This window comes from Panthera onca, chromosome A3 (assembly GCF_046562875.1).
Source record: "Panthera onca isolate mPanOnc1 chromosome A3, mPanOnc1 haplotype 2, whole genome shotgun sequence".
In the NCBI taxonomy this organism is placed as follows: Eukaryota; Metazoa; Chordata; class Mammalia; order Carnivora; family Felidae; genus Panthera; species Panthera onca.
In genome coordinates, this window is record NC_138341.1 from 50142563 (window position 1) to 50156155 (window position 13593).

The 13593-nt window shown below is 41.2% G+C and overlaps 1 protein-coding gene and 1 long non-coding RNA gene across 6 annotated transcripts in view; one reads left to right on the forward strand and one right to left on the reverse strand.

Annotated features, from left to right (window-relative positions):
* Positions 1 to 13593, reverse strand: part of DGUOK (deoxyguanosine kinase) — a 30054-nt gene that overhangs the window by 11033 nt on the left and 5428 nt on the right. For 2 of the 5 annotated variants that reach the window (XM_081795250.1, XM_078444609.2), the window contains exon 2: positions 6883 to 6995. The exons of 2 other annotated variants lie outside the window; for them this stretch is intronic. In XM_081795250.1, coding sequence (XP_081651376.1) covers positions 6883 to 6995 — 113 coding nt within the window. Of the gene's footprint in view, positions 1 to 4594; positions 4694 to 6882; positions 6996 to 13593 lie in introns of all 5 variants that reach the window. One more of the 5 variants, XM_078444610.2, reaches the window with a different exon arrangement.
* LOC132694288 (uncharacterized) lies at positions 6990 to 10591 on the forward strand. Its single transcript, XR_009617243.3, has 3 exons — positions 6990 to 7652; positions 9651 to 9892; positions 10476 to 10591. It is a non-coding gene; the product is annotated as an uncharacterized LOC132694288 (long non-coding RNA).

Here is a 13593-nt window from a genome sequence, read left to right on the forward strand (position 1 = left end):
TGGAATTTCCACAGATGGAAATGGGGATTAAGAGAGCATTTCGGGGGGTGCCTGGGTGGCTTAGTCTGTTAAGCGTCTGACTTCAGCTCAGGTCACGATCTCGTGGTTTGTGTGTTCAAGCCCCACATCAGGCTCTGCGCTGACAGCTCAGAGTCTGGAGCCTGCTTCGGATTCTGTGCTTCCCTCTCTCTCTGCCCCTCCCATGCTCATGCTCTGTCTCTCTCTCTGTCTCTCAATAATAAATAAACATTTAAAAAAATTAAAAAAAAAAAGCATTTGGGTGGAGAGAAAGATATAGGAGGTGTAAAAGGTTAGACAACCGTAAGTGGTCCAGTTTGGCTAAGGATCAACCCTAGATTACACAGAAGGCTCCCGGCTCTCTGAAAGGCTTCACTGGGAGCAATGCAGGTAAAGCAGAATGGATCACAACATGTTTTCCCTCCTTTCAATCCTCCAATCCGCAAACACACAGCAGCCTCACAAATGGCTCCTGGTTACGAGCTGGAAGTAGAAGCAGGGGGATGAATTAGAATCCACTTGAGTCTCTGATGGTGTCACCAGAAACTGTAGGGAGCCCTTGGGGTGTGGCACAGTTACCAGACTGCGCAGAAGACCACTGAGTGGAGCGAGCTGCTGTGAGTACAGATGTACTAGGTGGACCAGGTGGGAGCTATTCCACCGGCAGGCTTTGGGCTACCAAAGGGAGGCCATTCCAAAACAAAAAACTGTACAGGGTCTACACCATTTCTGAAAGAACCCACCTCAGCTACAGAACAAATGCAGACATCCCTTCAAACATAGAAACAAAGAGAGGGAAATAACTGGATATAGAAATATTCAGCAATTCAAAAGGAGAAAGCCAATGTGTGTGCTCAGGACAAGCAGCCCCTTAGGAGACAGAGCTGTTGCCAGAAAAATCTCAATGAGAGTTAAGGGACTGCCACACTGATAAGAACAGGCTGTCATTTAAAAAAAAAAAAAAAAAAAAAAAAAGGAACAATATGAAAAGAACATTCTTAGAGGAGAAAAACGAAATTGCCATAACAAAGCACTCAATGAAGATGGTAACTAGCACACTGTATGCTGCAGTAAACCTAATTAGTGAATCGGCTCAAGAAATTGTCCTTAAACTAAGAGAAAAAAAAAAAAAAAAAAACCAGAAAAGGATGACAGAAATGAAGACACGCAGGGTAGAAGGAAGAGATCCAGTATGCACTGTCGTATCGTGGCAGGGCTTTTTTGAGCCTCTCCTTGTCTTTCCTCTGGAAAGATAGATCAGGATGTAATGTCACCTGTGTTCCACCTTACAGTAATTAATATGATTTTGTATCAAACAACTTTCCAAACAAGAGCTAAAATGATCCAGAACTCCATAGTACCTGTAGCTCAGACAAAGCTATCTAGGGAGATGATTTTCCTTCTTATGAGACAAGAGTCCACCACAGGGAGGGGAAAAGCCACCCCCAACAAAGAGATGAGCAGAGGAAGACCCCTACTCATAAGGTGTGCGTCTCCCTCTCATCAGATTTCATCATCACTGAGAATCGCTATCTAATAGAAACATGTAGGATCTCTAGGTATTTGAGAACAGTTTAAAACCATGGAACAACTAGGAGTTATAGTAAGAAGGAACTGATCAGATAGAAAAGCTAAAACTAAAAAATTAAAGAAAAGCTCTGAGACATGAGACTTTCCACCAGAGAAATTCACTGAGTACCATAAGAGATTTCATATATATTTACATATATAGCTTTCATAAGCATAAACACACACACACACACACACACACACACACACGAACCCATAGCTGGACCTATCCTGCCAAAATGTCGACAATTCATAAAAATAAAACAAAAACCTAACAAGGGGGAATCACACAAATTACTTATTTAAAAAAAAAAAGGGGGGGGGATCAGGGACACCTGGGTGGTTCAGTCAGTTAAGCATCCAGCTCTGGCTCAGGTCACGATGTGGTTGGTAAGTTCGAGCTGCGCATTGGGCTCTGTGCTCACAGCTCAGACAGAGCCTGGAGCCTGCTTTAGATCTGTGTCTCCCCCATTCTCTATCCCTCCCCTGTTTGCACTCTATGTCTCTCTCTCTCTCTCTCTCAAAAATAAACATTAAGGGGCGCCTGGGTGGCTCAGTCGGTTAAGCGTCCGACTTCAGCTCAGGTGACGATCTCGCGGTCCGTGAGTTCGAGCCCCGTGTCGGGCTCTGGGCTGATGGCTCAGAGCCTAGAGTCTGCTTCCAATTCTGTGTCTCTCTCTCTCTCTGCCCCTCCCCCATTCATGCTCTGTCTCCCTCTGTCCCAAAAATAAATAAACGTTAAAAAATAAATAAATAAAAATAAATAAAAAATAAACATTAAAAAAAATTAAAAAAAAAAAAGGATCAGAACCATATAAAATACTTCTCTACAACAGAAACTACCTTTCATATTCCAGAGCAAAAAAACAGACATTTTTTAGACAAGCAATCACTCAGAAATTATACCACCCACATACCCCTTCTGAAAAAAATTCTCTAAAATATATTCCAACCAACTGAAAAATTACAAAATGGGAAGATGTGGTAATGAGAAAACAGTGGTCAGTGATCAACTGGTAGAACAGAGTGAAATGTAACTAAGGAACTATTATTTAAATGGGTATAAAACTGAGTGCCAAATTTCTATTGTTAAAAGAGACATTTCACAATGGAAAAGCATTCAGGATCTACAAAATTTCAGATAATTTTAATATACTGGAGAAGAAGATAATTTAAAAAAGTAAAAAAGTTTTGTTTTGGTTTGTTTTTCCCTTTCACAGAGACTCCACTAACATTAAAAGATAGGTTTAAACATGTACATTTTTATGTTTATATATTTGGGGGGGGAGGGACAGAGAGAGAGGGAGACAGAGGATCCGAAGCAGGTTCTGCACTGACAGCAGAGAGCCAGATACAGGGCTCGAACTCATGAGCCATCAGATCTTGACTGGAGCTGAAGTCAGACGCTTAACCGACAAAGCCACCAGACTCAACAGCACATGTACATTTTTAATTTAAACGTTTCCGCTGTTAGGATAAAAATGGTATGTTTCTCGTGTGACTAAAGGGGAGAAAAATGAAAGAGAATATTAAATATAGCAAAAAGGAAAAAAAAAAAAGATGAAAGCATAAAATAAGGTGATAGAAGAGAGAAAATACCCAGGAAAGGCAAACCCTAACACTGGGTAAAAACTAAAAATCCTATTTGAAAGAAAAATACCTAAAACAACACAAACTCTGAATGATAATTGAGAAAGAAACAGTTGTCCAGTAACTCTACCCCCCAAACAGCACTGGATCCATATTATTTAAAAAATGATTTCTATCGTACCTTCAAAGAATAGATAATTCCTATGCTAAAACAGTATAAAACTTCTCAATTCATTCATAACCCTAATGGTAAAACCTGTTAAAAAAAATAGCAATACCAATTAAATATATAAATACACATGCAAAATTTCAAACAACCTAGTAGCAAATTAATAGGACAGTATACCATGATCAAAAGGGTTCATTCTAGAATGTACAAACGGCACCACTATCAAATCTATTGACTACTACTAAGAGATTAAAAAAAGAAAAACCCCATGATTATCTCACTAGGTACTAAAAGGGCTTTTGATGAAAATTCAACATCTGATCCTGAGGAAAATGTTACTATCCTAGTAATTAGAAGGGCACTTGCCGCACATGATCTACTGAAACAATTAACCATCACAGAACTGAACACTGATGCGCCAGATGTCGTTTCATTAAAGACAAAACAAGATAAGGCTAACTAACTGTCAGTGCTGCTACAGTTAGTATTGTTCTGGAACTTCTACCCAATAAAAGAAAACAGAAGTATGGATATCGGAGAACTCTTAACTCTTACAAATGATCAGTTTTTAGAGAAAACTATTATTTTCTAAGACCTCAAGCAGATAAAGCAAAAAAAAAAAAAAAAAACCAATAATGTTACAAAAATTAAGTCACATGAGACAAATACGGTTAACTGCTTTCCTTCAAAACAGTAATAACTTTGAAAAAGATGGGAAAACAGATCCCAGTCACAATAATAAGAAAATACATAACCACTCAGGAATAAACTAAACAAGAATACTATTATGAAAAGTAAATAACGACTTGGGGGGAAAACTAGCCTCGTATAACTTTTAAAGTCACACAGAGAGCAAAATAAAACCATAAAAGAGATAGAAACATAGGCAAAGATTTTTATAATCTCAGATTGAGGCCTTTTTAAACTTTAACATCAAAGGCAGTAATTACAAGAAGATTTTATTACATAAAAACTTAAAAGCATTATATGGCAAAACAGATCATATATAAAGATAGAAGAAAAATGACCAACTGGGGAAAGTATCAGCAATATAGGACAGAGTTGAGATACTTAACATACAGTGAGTTCTTATGAAGCCATTACAAAAATGTGAAGATCTCAATAGGAAAAAGAAAAGCAAGAGGTCTGAATAGACAATTCACTAAAGAATAGTAATAAATGACTGATAACATAAAAAAGATGTTGAATTCATTGGTAATCAAAGAAATGTAAAACAAAGTAACACACCATTTTCTTGTCCCTCATATTAGAAAGGATGAAAAACAGTAACACCCAGTGTCGCCAAAAACTATGGGGAGAGTAGTACAACTTTTCTGTAGGAAAATTCTGTAAAGTATATATAACAAGTGTCAACAAGATGTGTAATTTCTGGACATCAAAATTCCAATTGTAGATTATCCTAAGAAAACACAAAAGTGCACAAAATTTAGCTATTAAAAAGAAAAAAAGATGTAGCTACAAGGATATTCATCATTGTAACACTGCTTATAACAGGAAGAAGTTAATACATGTAATATTATGTATTAAATTAAGTCTTTTAATTATGATATTATGCAGTAAACTGCGATCGTTAAAATGACTATGAAAGGAAGACCTTGTATATCAAAAGCCATGCAGGTAACAATTACAATTTTTGCTTAAAAAAAAAGGAAATGTATATATGTTTTAATACATTAACATAGGTGTATTAACATATTAACATAGGTGTATATAAATATATACATTTTCTCCTCTTTAGAAAGAAATCTAAAAGAACAAAAATGTTAACTATTTCCCTCTGGATAATGGGACTACGTGAGTATTAATTTTCTACTGCTGCACAACAAACTGTGCCAAAGTCTGGTGGCTTAAACAAAAAGAATGTTCATTATCTCAGTTTCTACGGGCAAGGAATTGGGGCACAGCTTAGCGCCTGGTTCTGCCTTGGAGTTTCTCAAAAAGTTTCCGTCAGGATGTTGGTGGAGGCCAGTCATCTGAAGACTTCACTGGGGCTGAAGGATCAATCCACTTCTAAGAAGACTCACTCACACTCTGTTGGCAGGAGGGGACTCAATCATCCCTTGCTTCATGGGCCTCTTCACAGACAAGGCTGCTTCGTGACATGGCAGCCGGCATCCCCAGAGCCAAAAGTGATCAAGACAGAACAAAGTGGAAAATACAATGTCTTTTATGGTCTACCTTAGAAAGTCCCACTGTATTCCTGCTATATTCTATTCATCAGAAGCAAGTCCCTAAGTCCAGCCCACACTCAAGGAGAGAATTTGGGTCTACCTCTCAAAGGAAAGCTCATCCACCGATTTGTGGACGTATTTTTTAAATCCCTGTAACAGGTGACCTGCGGCATACTCAGAAAAAGATAGGTAATTTATTTTCTAAATGGAAAGCTAATTTCATAAATACTCCCCCCCCACACACACACGAAGAGGCAATTTAAAAAACATATATCCACAATAAGCATGAAGTGCCTGCCTAAAGAGGTAATACAATTCTGAGTTCGAATAACAGAAAAATGGCACCTGAAACAAGTTCTATATTTTACCATTTAGAGTACTACTTTTAGTAAATTCTAACCAGAAAACTAACAAAGTGGAGCTTATCGCCTAGACAAAGTTACTTCGGAATGAGGAAGAGTCTGGAGGAAAATGGTGTTTGGCTTGAAAGACTCACGGAAGAGAAAGAGCAAACAAATCATTACCTTCAACTATATGAAGCGTTGTCATGTGGGAAAGTCAAAACACTTAAGAGGCAGAACTTGAATCAATGAGTCAGAGTCACAGGGATGCAAAGTGGCTCATACAAGAACTTTCTAACAATTAGAGTTGTTAAAACCCAGAACAAGCTGCTCGGCGAATGTTCCCGGTGGCTGTGGGAGGAGTGTGTGGAGACTGAGGCAAGGTGGTGCCATTCCCTGGGCTACCTCTGAGGTTCACGTCTAACTTGGTCCTTCCCTACTCACACTGATGTGGCTGGTGTTGAAACCAAACCTACGGCCTCTCCCAAAGCAGTAGACGTGACACTGGGTCCTACGCCACGAGGCATAAGTGAAATGCACCGCGCTTGGCATAGTAAGTGGCAGAGTGTGCCTTATAAACGTCAGCTATTACTTCTGCATCGACTCAGAGTGTGACAAGATGTTCGCTAAGTCCCTTCCAATTTCTCAGACTTCATAAATAAGTTAAGATCACTATAATTAACTATTAATAATCCTGATGGCCAGCTTCAGTAATACACTTAAGGGTAGGAATGACAAAGCCAGGATGGCTGGACATGCTTTGGGAAACCACAAAGAACAGAGGCAGTCACTTATGTAGACATGTAAAAACCACAAAAATCAAAACTAAACATATTCAAACAAATCATATCCTCTCTGGCACATGCGGTCTGCTTTCTGGAATGAAAGTATTTTAAAACAGAGACTCAAACTGGGCTATTTCACCAACTCAGAGCAAATTAGATTATTACAATGAGTTTATTCACCCATGCCTGCCAACTACCCACCACAACTCAAAACTTACTTTTTGGGTGCCAGCGGCCTGGACATTCTGCCATGTTGCTACAGGTTCTGTAGCTATGTGCCACTCTGGGTAAGTTTCCGTGAGTAACTTCACAAAGGTGGACTTTCCCACAGCTGCAACGCAAACAGCACGTATTGGGACACTTCCCAAATGAGGGCTGAAGGAGACGCTGCTACTAAACTCTGCCACAAAGACCCAACTTAAGGCAACAAGCACCAGGTTTCCCAATTTCAAAACTCAGTGCCATACGACTGTCCGACGGCCAATGGATAGGTCAGGCCCTGCTAACCAGAGTCGCCATAAGGAATACGGGCATTAGGGAAGATAAATACCCTTCAGATATGACTTGCAGTTTTAATGCTTCAACCTCCCAGAGGCAAACTATTTAATAACCTTGAAAAATGTAAGACTACCAGAAGTAGATGAAATCAGCTACTTAAGTTGTAATGCGTGAATCATATTCTGTGACTGTAAAAACTGCAAGTTTTTCAAGAAAGAAAATTCAGATGATGACCCTCATTCGCTCAACAAACCTAATCAGTATTTACCGGAGTGCTTACTATGGGCTCAGGACTATCTGGCACTGGGGTACAGTGATGAACAAAACATAGGATGGATTCTGCCCTCACAGAGCTTGCAGGGAGACACTAAACAAACACGGAAGTAACCAATAACAAATGGTGTTGAGTGGTCGGAAAGAAAAATGCAGGACGGCTCTAATACAGCACAGGAGACCAGGGAAGGTTCCTCTGAAGAAAATGTTCTCTGAGGTAAGAGCTGAAAGGTGAGGAGTTAGTCAGGCCGAGGATGGGGGAAGGGTATTTCAGGCAAAGGGAGCCGCATAAGCAAGGGCTGGGGGGTGTGGGGGGACCTGGTGTACGACAAGACAGAAGAGAAGCCTGTGGCCTAGAAGAGACATGGTCAAGCAAAGGCTCAAGATGTTTGGAGGAGCAGGTAGGCAGGCTGGACCAGATCAGGCAAGACCTCGTAGCATGGTAAGAAGTTCGAATCTAGGGGCGCCTGGGTGGCTCAGTCGGTTAAGCGTCCGACTTCGGCTCAGGTCATGATCTCACGGTCTGTGAGTTCGAGCCCCGCGTCAAGCTCTGTGCTGACAGCTCAGAGCCTGGAGCCTGTTTCAGATTCTGTGTCTCCCCCTCTCTCTGCCCCTCCCCTGTTCACACTCTGTCTCAAAAATAAATAAACGTTAAAAAAAAAAAAATTAAAAAAAAAAAAAAGTTCGAATCTATTCTAAGAGCAATGGGAAATCTGTGGCAACGTATTTTAAGCAGAGAAATGAAAAGATTCCATCTCATTTTTTATTTATTTTTCTTTTTTTTTTTTGAGAGAGAGAGAGGGAGAATGAGCAGGGAGGGGCAGAGAGAGAGAGAGAGAGAGAGAGAGACAGAATCTGAAGCGGGCTCCAGGCTCTCAGTTGACAGCACAGAGCCCAATGTGGAGCTCAAACCCACAGACCGTGAGATCGTGACTTGGGCCGACGTTGGACGTGCAACCGACTGAGCCACCCAGGTGCCCCAGATTCCATCTCGTTTTTAAAAGATCACTCTGCCAGCTGTGTAAGAACAGACCGTTAACGGGGCGTCTGGGTGGCTCAGTCAGTTAAGCGTCCGACTTTGACTCAGGTCACGATCTCGCGGTCACGATCTCACAGTCCGTGAGTTCGAGCCCCGCGTCGGGCTCTGGGCTGATGGCTCGGAGCCTGGAGCCTGCTTCCAATTCTGTGTCTCCCTCTCTCTCTGCCCCTCCCCTGTTCATGCTCTGTCTCTCTCTGTCTCAAAAATAAATAAACGTTAAAAAAAATTAAAAAAAAAAAAAAAAAAAAAGAACAGACCGCTAACAGAAGTAGCCACACCAATTAGAATATAATAGTAGCCTGAACCAAGGGATGGCAGAGGACGTGGAAAGTTGTGGTTGCTTTTGAGAAATATTCTGGAGATGAAACCAACCTAGTACAACAAATTATCTTTTTCCATTTACACCAATGTCTGGCCTATACCTTCCTGAGCTCCAGACTCGCTAAGGGCCCTCCAGACACCTCCGCTTGGATGTCCCACAAATACCTCAAAATCAGTCTGCTCCCTACATGAAGTCATCATCATCCCCACCAAAATGACTTTCTTCCCATATCCTGGACCCGGGTATGGCAGCAGCATCCACTCACTGTCAGGGCTTGTCCCTCCTCTGCCAAACCTCAAGTAGCCACCAAGTCCTTTTGCACTTGCCTTCTAAAATTTCCCCATCCCTCCTTTTCTCTCCATTCCCACCTCCAAGCTCATCAGGCTCTCATCTCTTGCCTCTCTGACTCTGGCATTGCCCTCTTTAATCTATCATCCATACTGCAGCCACACTGAACACAAAATAACACTGCTTAAAACCCTCTACCAGCTCCCTATTGCTTTTGTGACAAAATCCAACCCTTTAGCATGGTCTACGCGACATAACACCTGCATATACCTCTCTGGCCTCAGCTTCCTTCAGGCACCCTGAGCTCCTGCTGACCAAACTCCAATCATGCCATGTTCTTCCCTGCAAATGTGATTTTGCAAATGTGCTCCCATTTCCTGGAGCATCTTCTCCCCTCACCTGGTCAACCCGCTACTCAATTTTCAAGATTCTGCTCAGATGTACTTCCTGCACGAAGCTTTTCCAGACCCTGACTACTCTGAGCTAGATCAGCTAATCATCCTTTACACTTGGTCTGGCCTTCTGGGTAAGAATCTGTCACTGCAATTGTAATTCTGTTTCTGCAGGTAGAAGATGGGGCTCCTCTAGGGCACACAGAGTGGAACTGGAACCACAAACCAGCATAATGATCTGACTGAGTGAAACATTTAATGGAACCAAGAGAAGGAAGGGAGGTGCCCTTCAAGTCAATTCTATCAGCCACCCAGGGTTACTGATCAGGCGTGAAGGGATTGTCTCAGAAGAGCCCACACATCCAACATGTGCCATCGATTACACACCACTCCAACTCCTGTCTGAACAACACAGGGTAAGAACAAACATCATGAACCTGTGTGTTCTGTACAGTCACACTCATCTCTCAGTTCCACCTCCACCCAGCCCATGCGTGCCTTTGCACATCCGCCCAGCCTCTGCTCTTCCCACACTTCAGTGAATAAATGCCTTCCCCTGCTCTTCCAGGCCTGTGTCTAAATCCTTTCCCCTACCAAGGCCAAGGCCCCACCTCTTCCATGGGTTCAGAATGTCTCTAGTTCACATGGAATTTCTACCATATGGGGCAAGTGAATCAAATAAGAAATATTTATTAACTGCTTAAAGTATGTTTAGGGGCGCCTGGGTGGCTCAGTCGGTTGAGCGTCCGACTTCGGCTCAGGTCACGATCTCACAGCTCGGGAGTTTGGGCTCTGTGTCGGGCTCTGTGCTGACAGCTCAGAGCCTGGAGCCTGCTTCAGATTCTGTGTCTCCCTCTCTCTCTGCCCCTCCCATGCTCATGCTCTGTCTCTCTCTGTCAAAAGTAAATAAACATTAAAAAAAATTTTTAAAAAATAAAGTATGTTTAGCATTCAATTGTTTTGATTGCTTCATGGGTCTTACTTTTGGTTTCCTAACAGGACCTGACTCTCTGGGGTTGGGACCCAGGAATCCACATTTGTAAGTATGCCCCAAAGTGATCCTGATGCATACTTATATTTGAGGTTGCTGTCCATTACAATCTGTTCAAAATCAACAGAGGTAGTTTTTGTTTTTTTTTTAATATAGGTTCTAAAACCACATACCAGACTACTGAATAAAAGCCTACAGGCTTATCATGAAGTACCTAAGAGACTGACAGGAATTACAAATTGGTTGAGTTTATATATTATCAGATGTCTGCCTGCCCTAAAAAGTCTCTAGCTTAAAATATTTGGCATAGATGGTCAATATTTAGATCGCAGGTTGTTGATTAAATCTAGAACATGGTTCCTGCCTATCAGTGAAAAGCTATTTTAATTAACAGGAAAAGATTAAGGTAATTGAGATGGCTGGGATTAAGTGACTGTTAGAATTAAATGCTTTAAACGTTAAAAACAATCTAAAAAACTATTGCAGATGGACAGGAAGGGCCCTCAGGGTTAGAAAATGTCAAATTCACCTCTGAGATCAGACACTATTAGTTCATCTAAGGGCAGTCAGGACTCTGAGAAATCGACTCAGGCCATTTAAGCACACAAAACCCAGAATGGCAACAAATTTGATGTAATGGGAAATCTACAGTTCCAATTACTGGAATAATTACACCAGGACAACAGCTCTACCCTGCACCCCAGTGCCCATTCGAAAGCTTCTGGAAAGTCAGTTGAGTAATCAGAAGCTGGCTTCAGCAAAGAATGACAGTAAATGGTGGTGGCAGGTCCTAAGAGCTGTGCCATCCATGTTGCTCTAGGGCTCAGAGAGCCGGGGTCATTTGCCATAGGGCAGTAGTTCTTAAAACCATGTTCTAATGGAACTCAGCTGTGCCAGGCATAGGCCACAAATATGGAATAATTTTAAAAGATAATTCAGTTATATATTTATTTTAAAAGCACACACAACATAACTTTTTTTAGTGATATAATACCTAATCATAACAGGTTTTTCTTCTTCCTGCTGGGGTTTTGGGTGTTGTGTTAGTTTTTTTTTTGTTTTTTTTTTTTTTTAAGACAAATGTTTTAAAGTGTTCCAGGGGCTTCATAAGAGTGGTGACATCTGCTTCTTTCCTGCTACATTGGCCTCCTCCTAGCAAGCAGAACACTCATGTCCACCAAAAGCCATTCCTCTTTATGCAACACTGGGCAAACAAGAAAAAGTCCTCCCTTTGTCTGGTCTCTGTGCAGAGCACCAGCTTCTTATGATATCATTATCACGATAGTTGGATCCCAGGTTCACTGTTATCTTTCAATATACTCTTTAATATCATGAAACGTGGGAGGTATCAGATCGCAGAATCAAACCTTCCCTTCAGGCCTTGGCTATTACTGAACTTTACTATATGCGCCATGACTTGAAAAAGGGCGGAAGGTACTTTCTTAGAGTATATTAGTTCAACATGTTGATTTTTATTAGCACCAAGACTGTCATTCCACAAGCTGCACCAAAGAGTTCTCTTGCTAATGTCCATCTTTTCCTTTCTCTCTTCCACAAATTTTTCTATAAACTATGATGCCTGCTATTGCTACATTCTGCTAAAACCTAGCAGTCAGAGAGTAATGTCCAAAATAATGTATTATTTTAAATTTAATACAGCTGTATTTCATGTGAGCCTCTTAAACATACCATCACCTCCAAGCATTTTCCTCTCCTGAACAAAATGAAAAACATGGCAAAAATCCAATTCTGAAACCTTTTACCAAAAAGCAAACAAAGGCAATATATATAAAACCGTCTATCTTAAACACAAAAGTCTTCCAAAGAAAATTGAAAGCCTTTACTTCAGGAACTGCATGTGATGCCACATTCACCTCTCACTCACTCGCTCACCAGATGTTTATGAGATGTTTATGGAATCGCTACTAACTAGTAGGTACTATAAAATGAACTAGGCTGAGATCCTGCCCTCAAAAAGTTCATAATCCACCGGTGAAACAAAGTACCTAGGTTCAGAAAGGCTCTGAGCCTAAAAGCACGCTGGGCAAACGTAACAAAAATCACTCAGCAGGCTTAAAAGAAACATAATACACTTTTGCCCTCATTCCTTTTAATGTTTTTCCTAGGGAAAACTATGTTTACCAAAAAAAAGTTGCTCCCAGCTCCCAGCAAACAATCCGAACAATCCAAACCACTCTGTTCAGCATGAGACCTCACTGGTCTGGAACACCTTCCTCCCCCACTTTGCCCACTACAGGATTCATCCTTTCACTCCCTCCTTCTCCGTGAAACCCTCCTGAACTCTCTCCAGCTCCACGTCACCCGGAGGCAGAGCTAATTACTGCCTTCTCTGATGTACCAAGGTATTACGTTGTAATTATTTGTTGACCCATCACTCTCTCCACTTGCTTTTTGAAGACACAGACTGGCCTTGTTCCCTTTGCATCCTGAGTACCTAGCCAGGTCCTAGGAATGGAGATGGATGGAACGAGGCGAATCACAGAAACAAACACTCCAATATACAACGTTTAGAATAAATAGTCTCTTTTCCGCTAGGATTCTTTGCCCAGTTGTTTACACGCAATAAAAGCAAAAGATGAGCATTAGTGATGTTAGAATGCAGGAAACATGCTATTAGGGAAGCTCTCTCCGCTGCTTTATATACAAGCCTCTAGACTGTAAAAGTGATGAAGTTTCTTCTGCTTCGGTTGGGTCTTTGAAAATCAAAGTGAGAATGGTCTGAGATCACTCACTGCCAGTATTTCATATGGTAATCCTTTGTTCAACTGAGGTTTGTAATTACAAAATAACTGGCTTTGGGAGGCAATAATATACCGTAGCCATGAATACACTTAGAAGATAGGCTAAGTATTTCTTAGATTTTCAGGCATTGTTCAGGCACCAAGTTTCTGACGTTCCATCACACATGGCAGATGGCTTCACAGCTCATACCAGACACATGAGCAGGGTGTCTGCACTTACAGGATCAGATCAACAAGACTTGGAGCAGCAGGACTACTAGAAAAGCCCCTCTAAACATATCTAACTTCAGTCAGGACAAGGCTTTACCTTCCTCTATTCAGGTTTCCTGGATGGGTACTCATTTATTTGGGGATGCCACCTGTG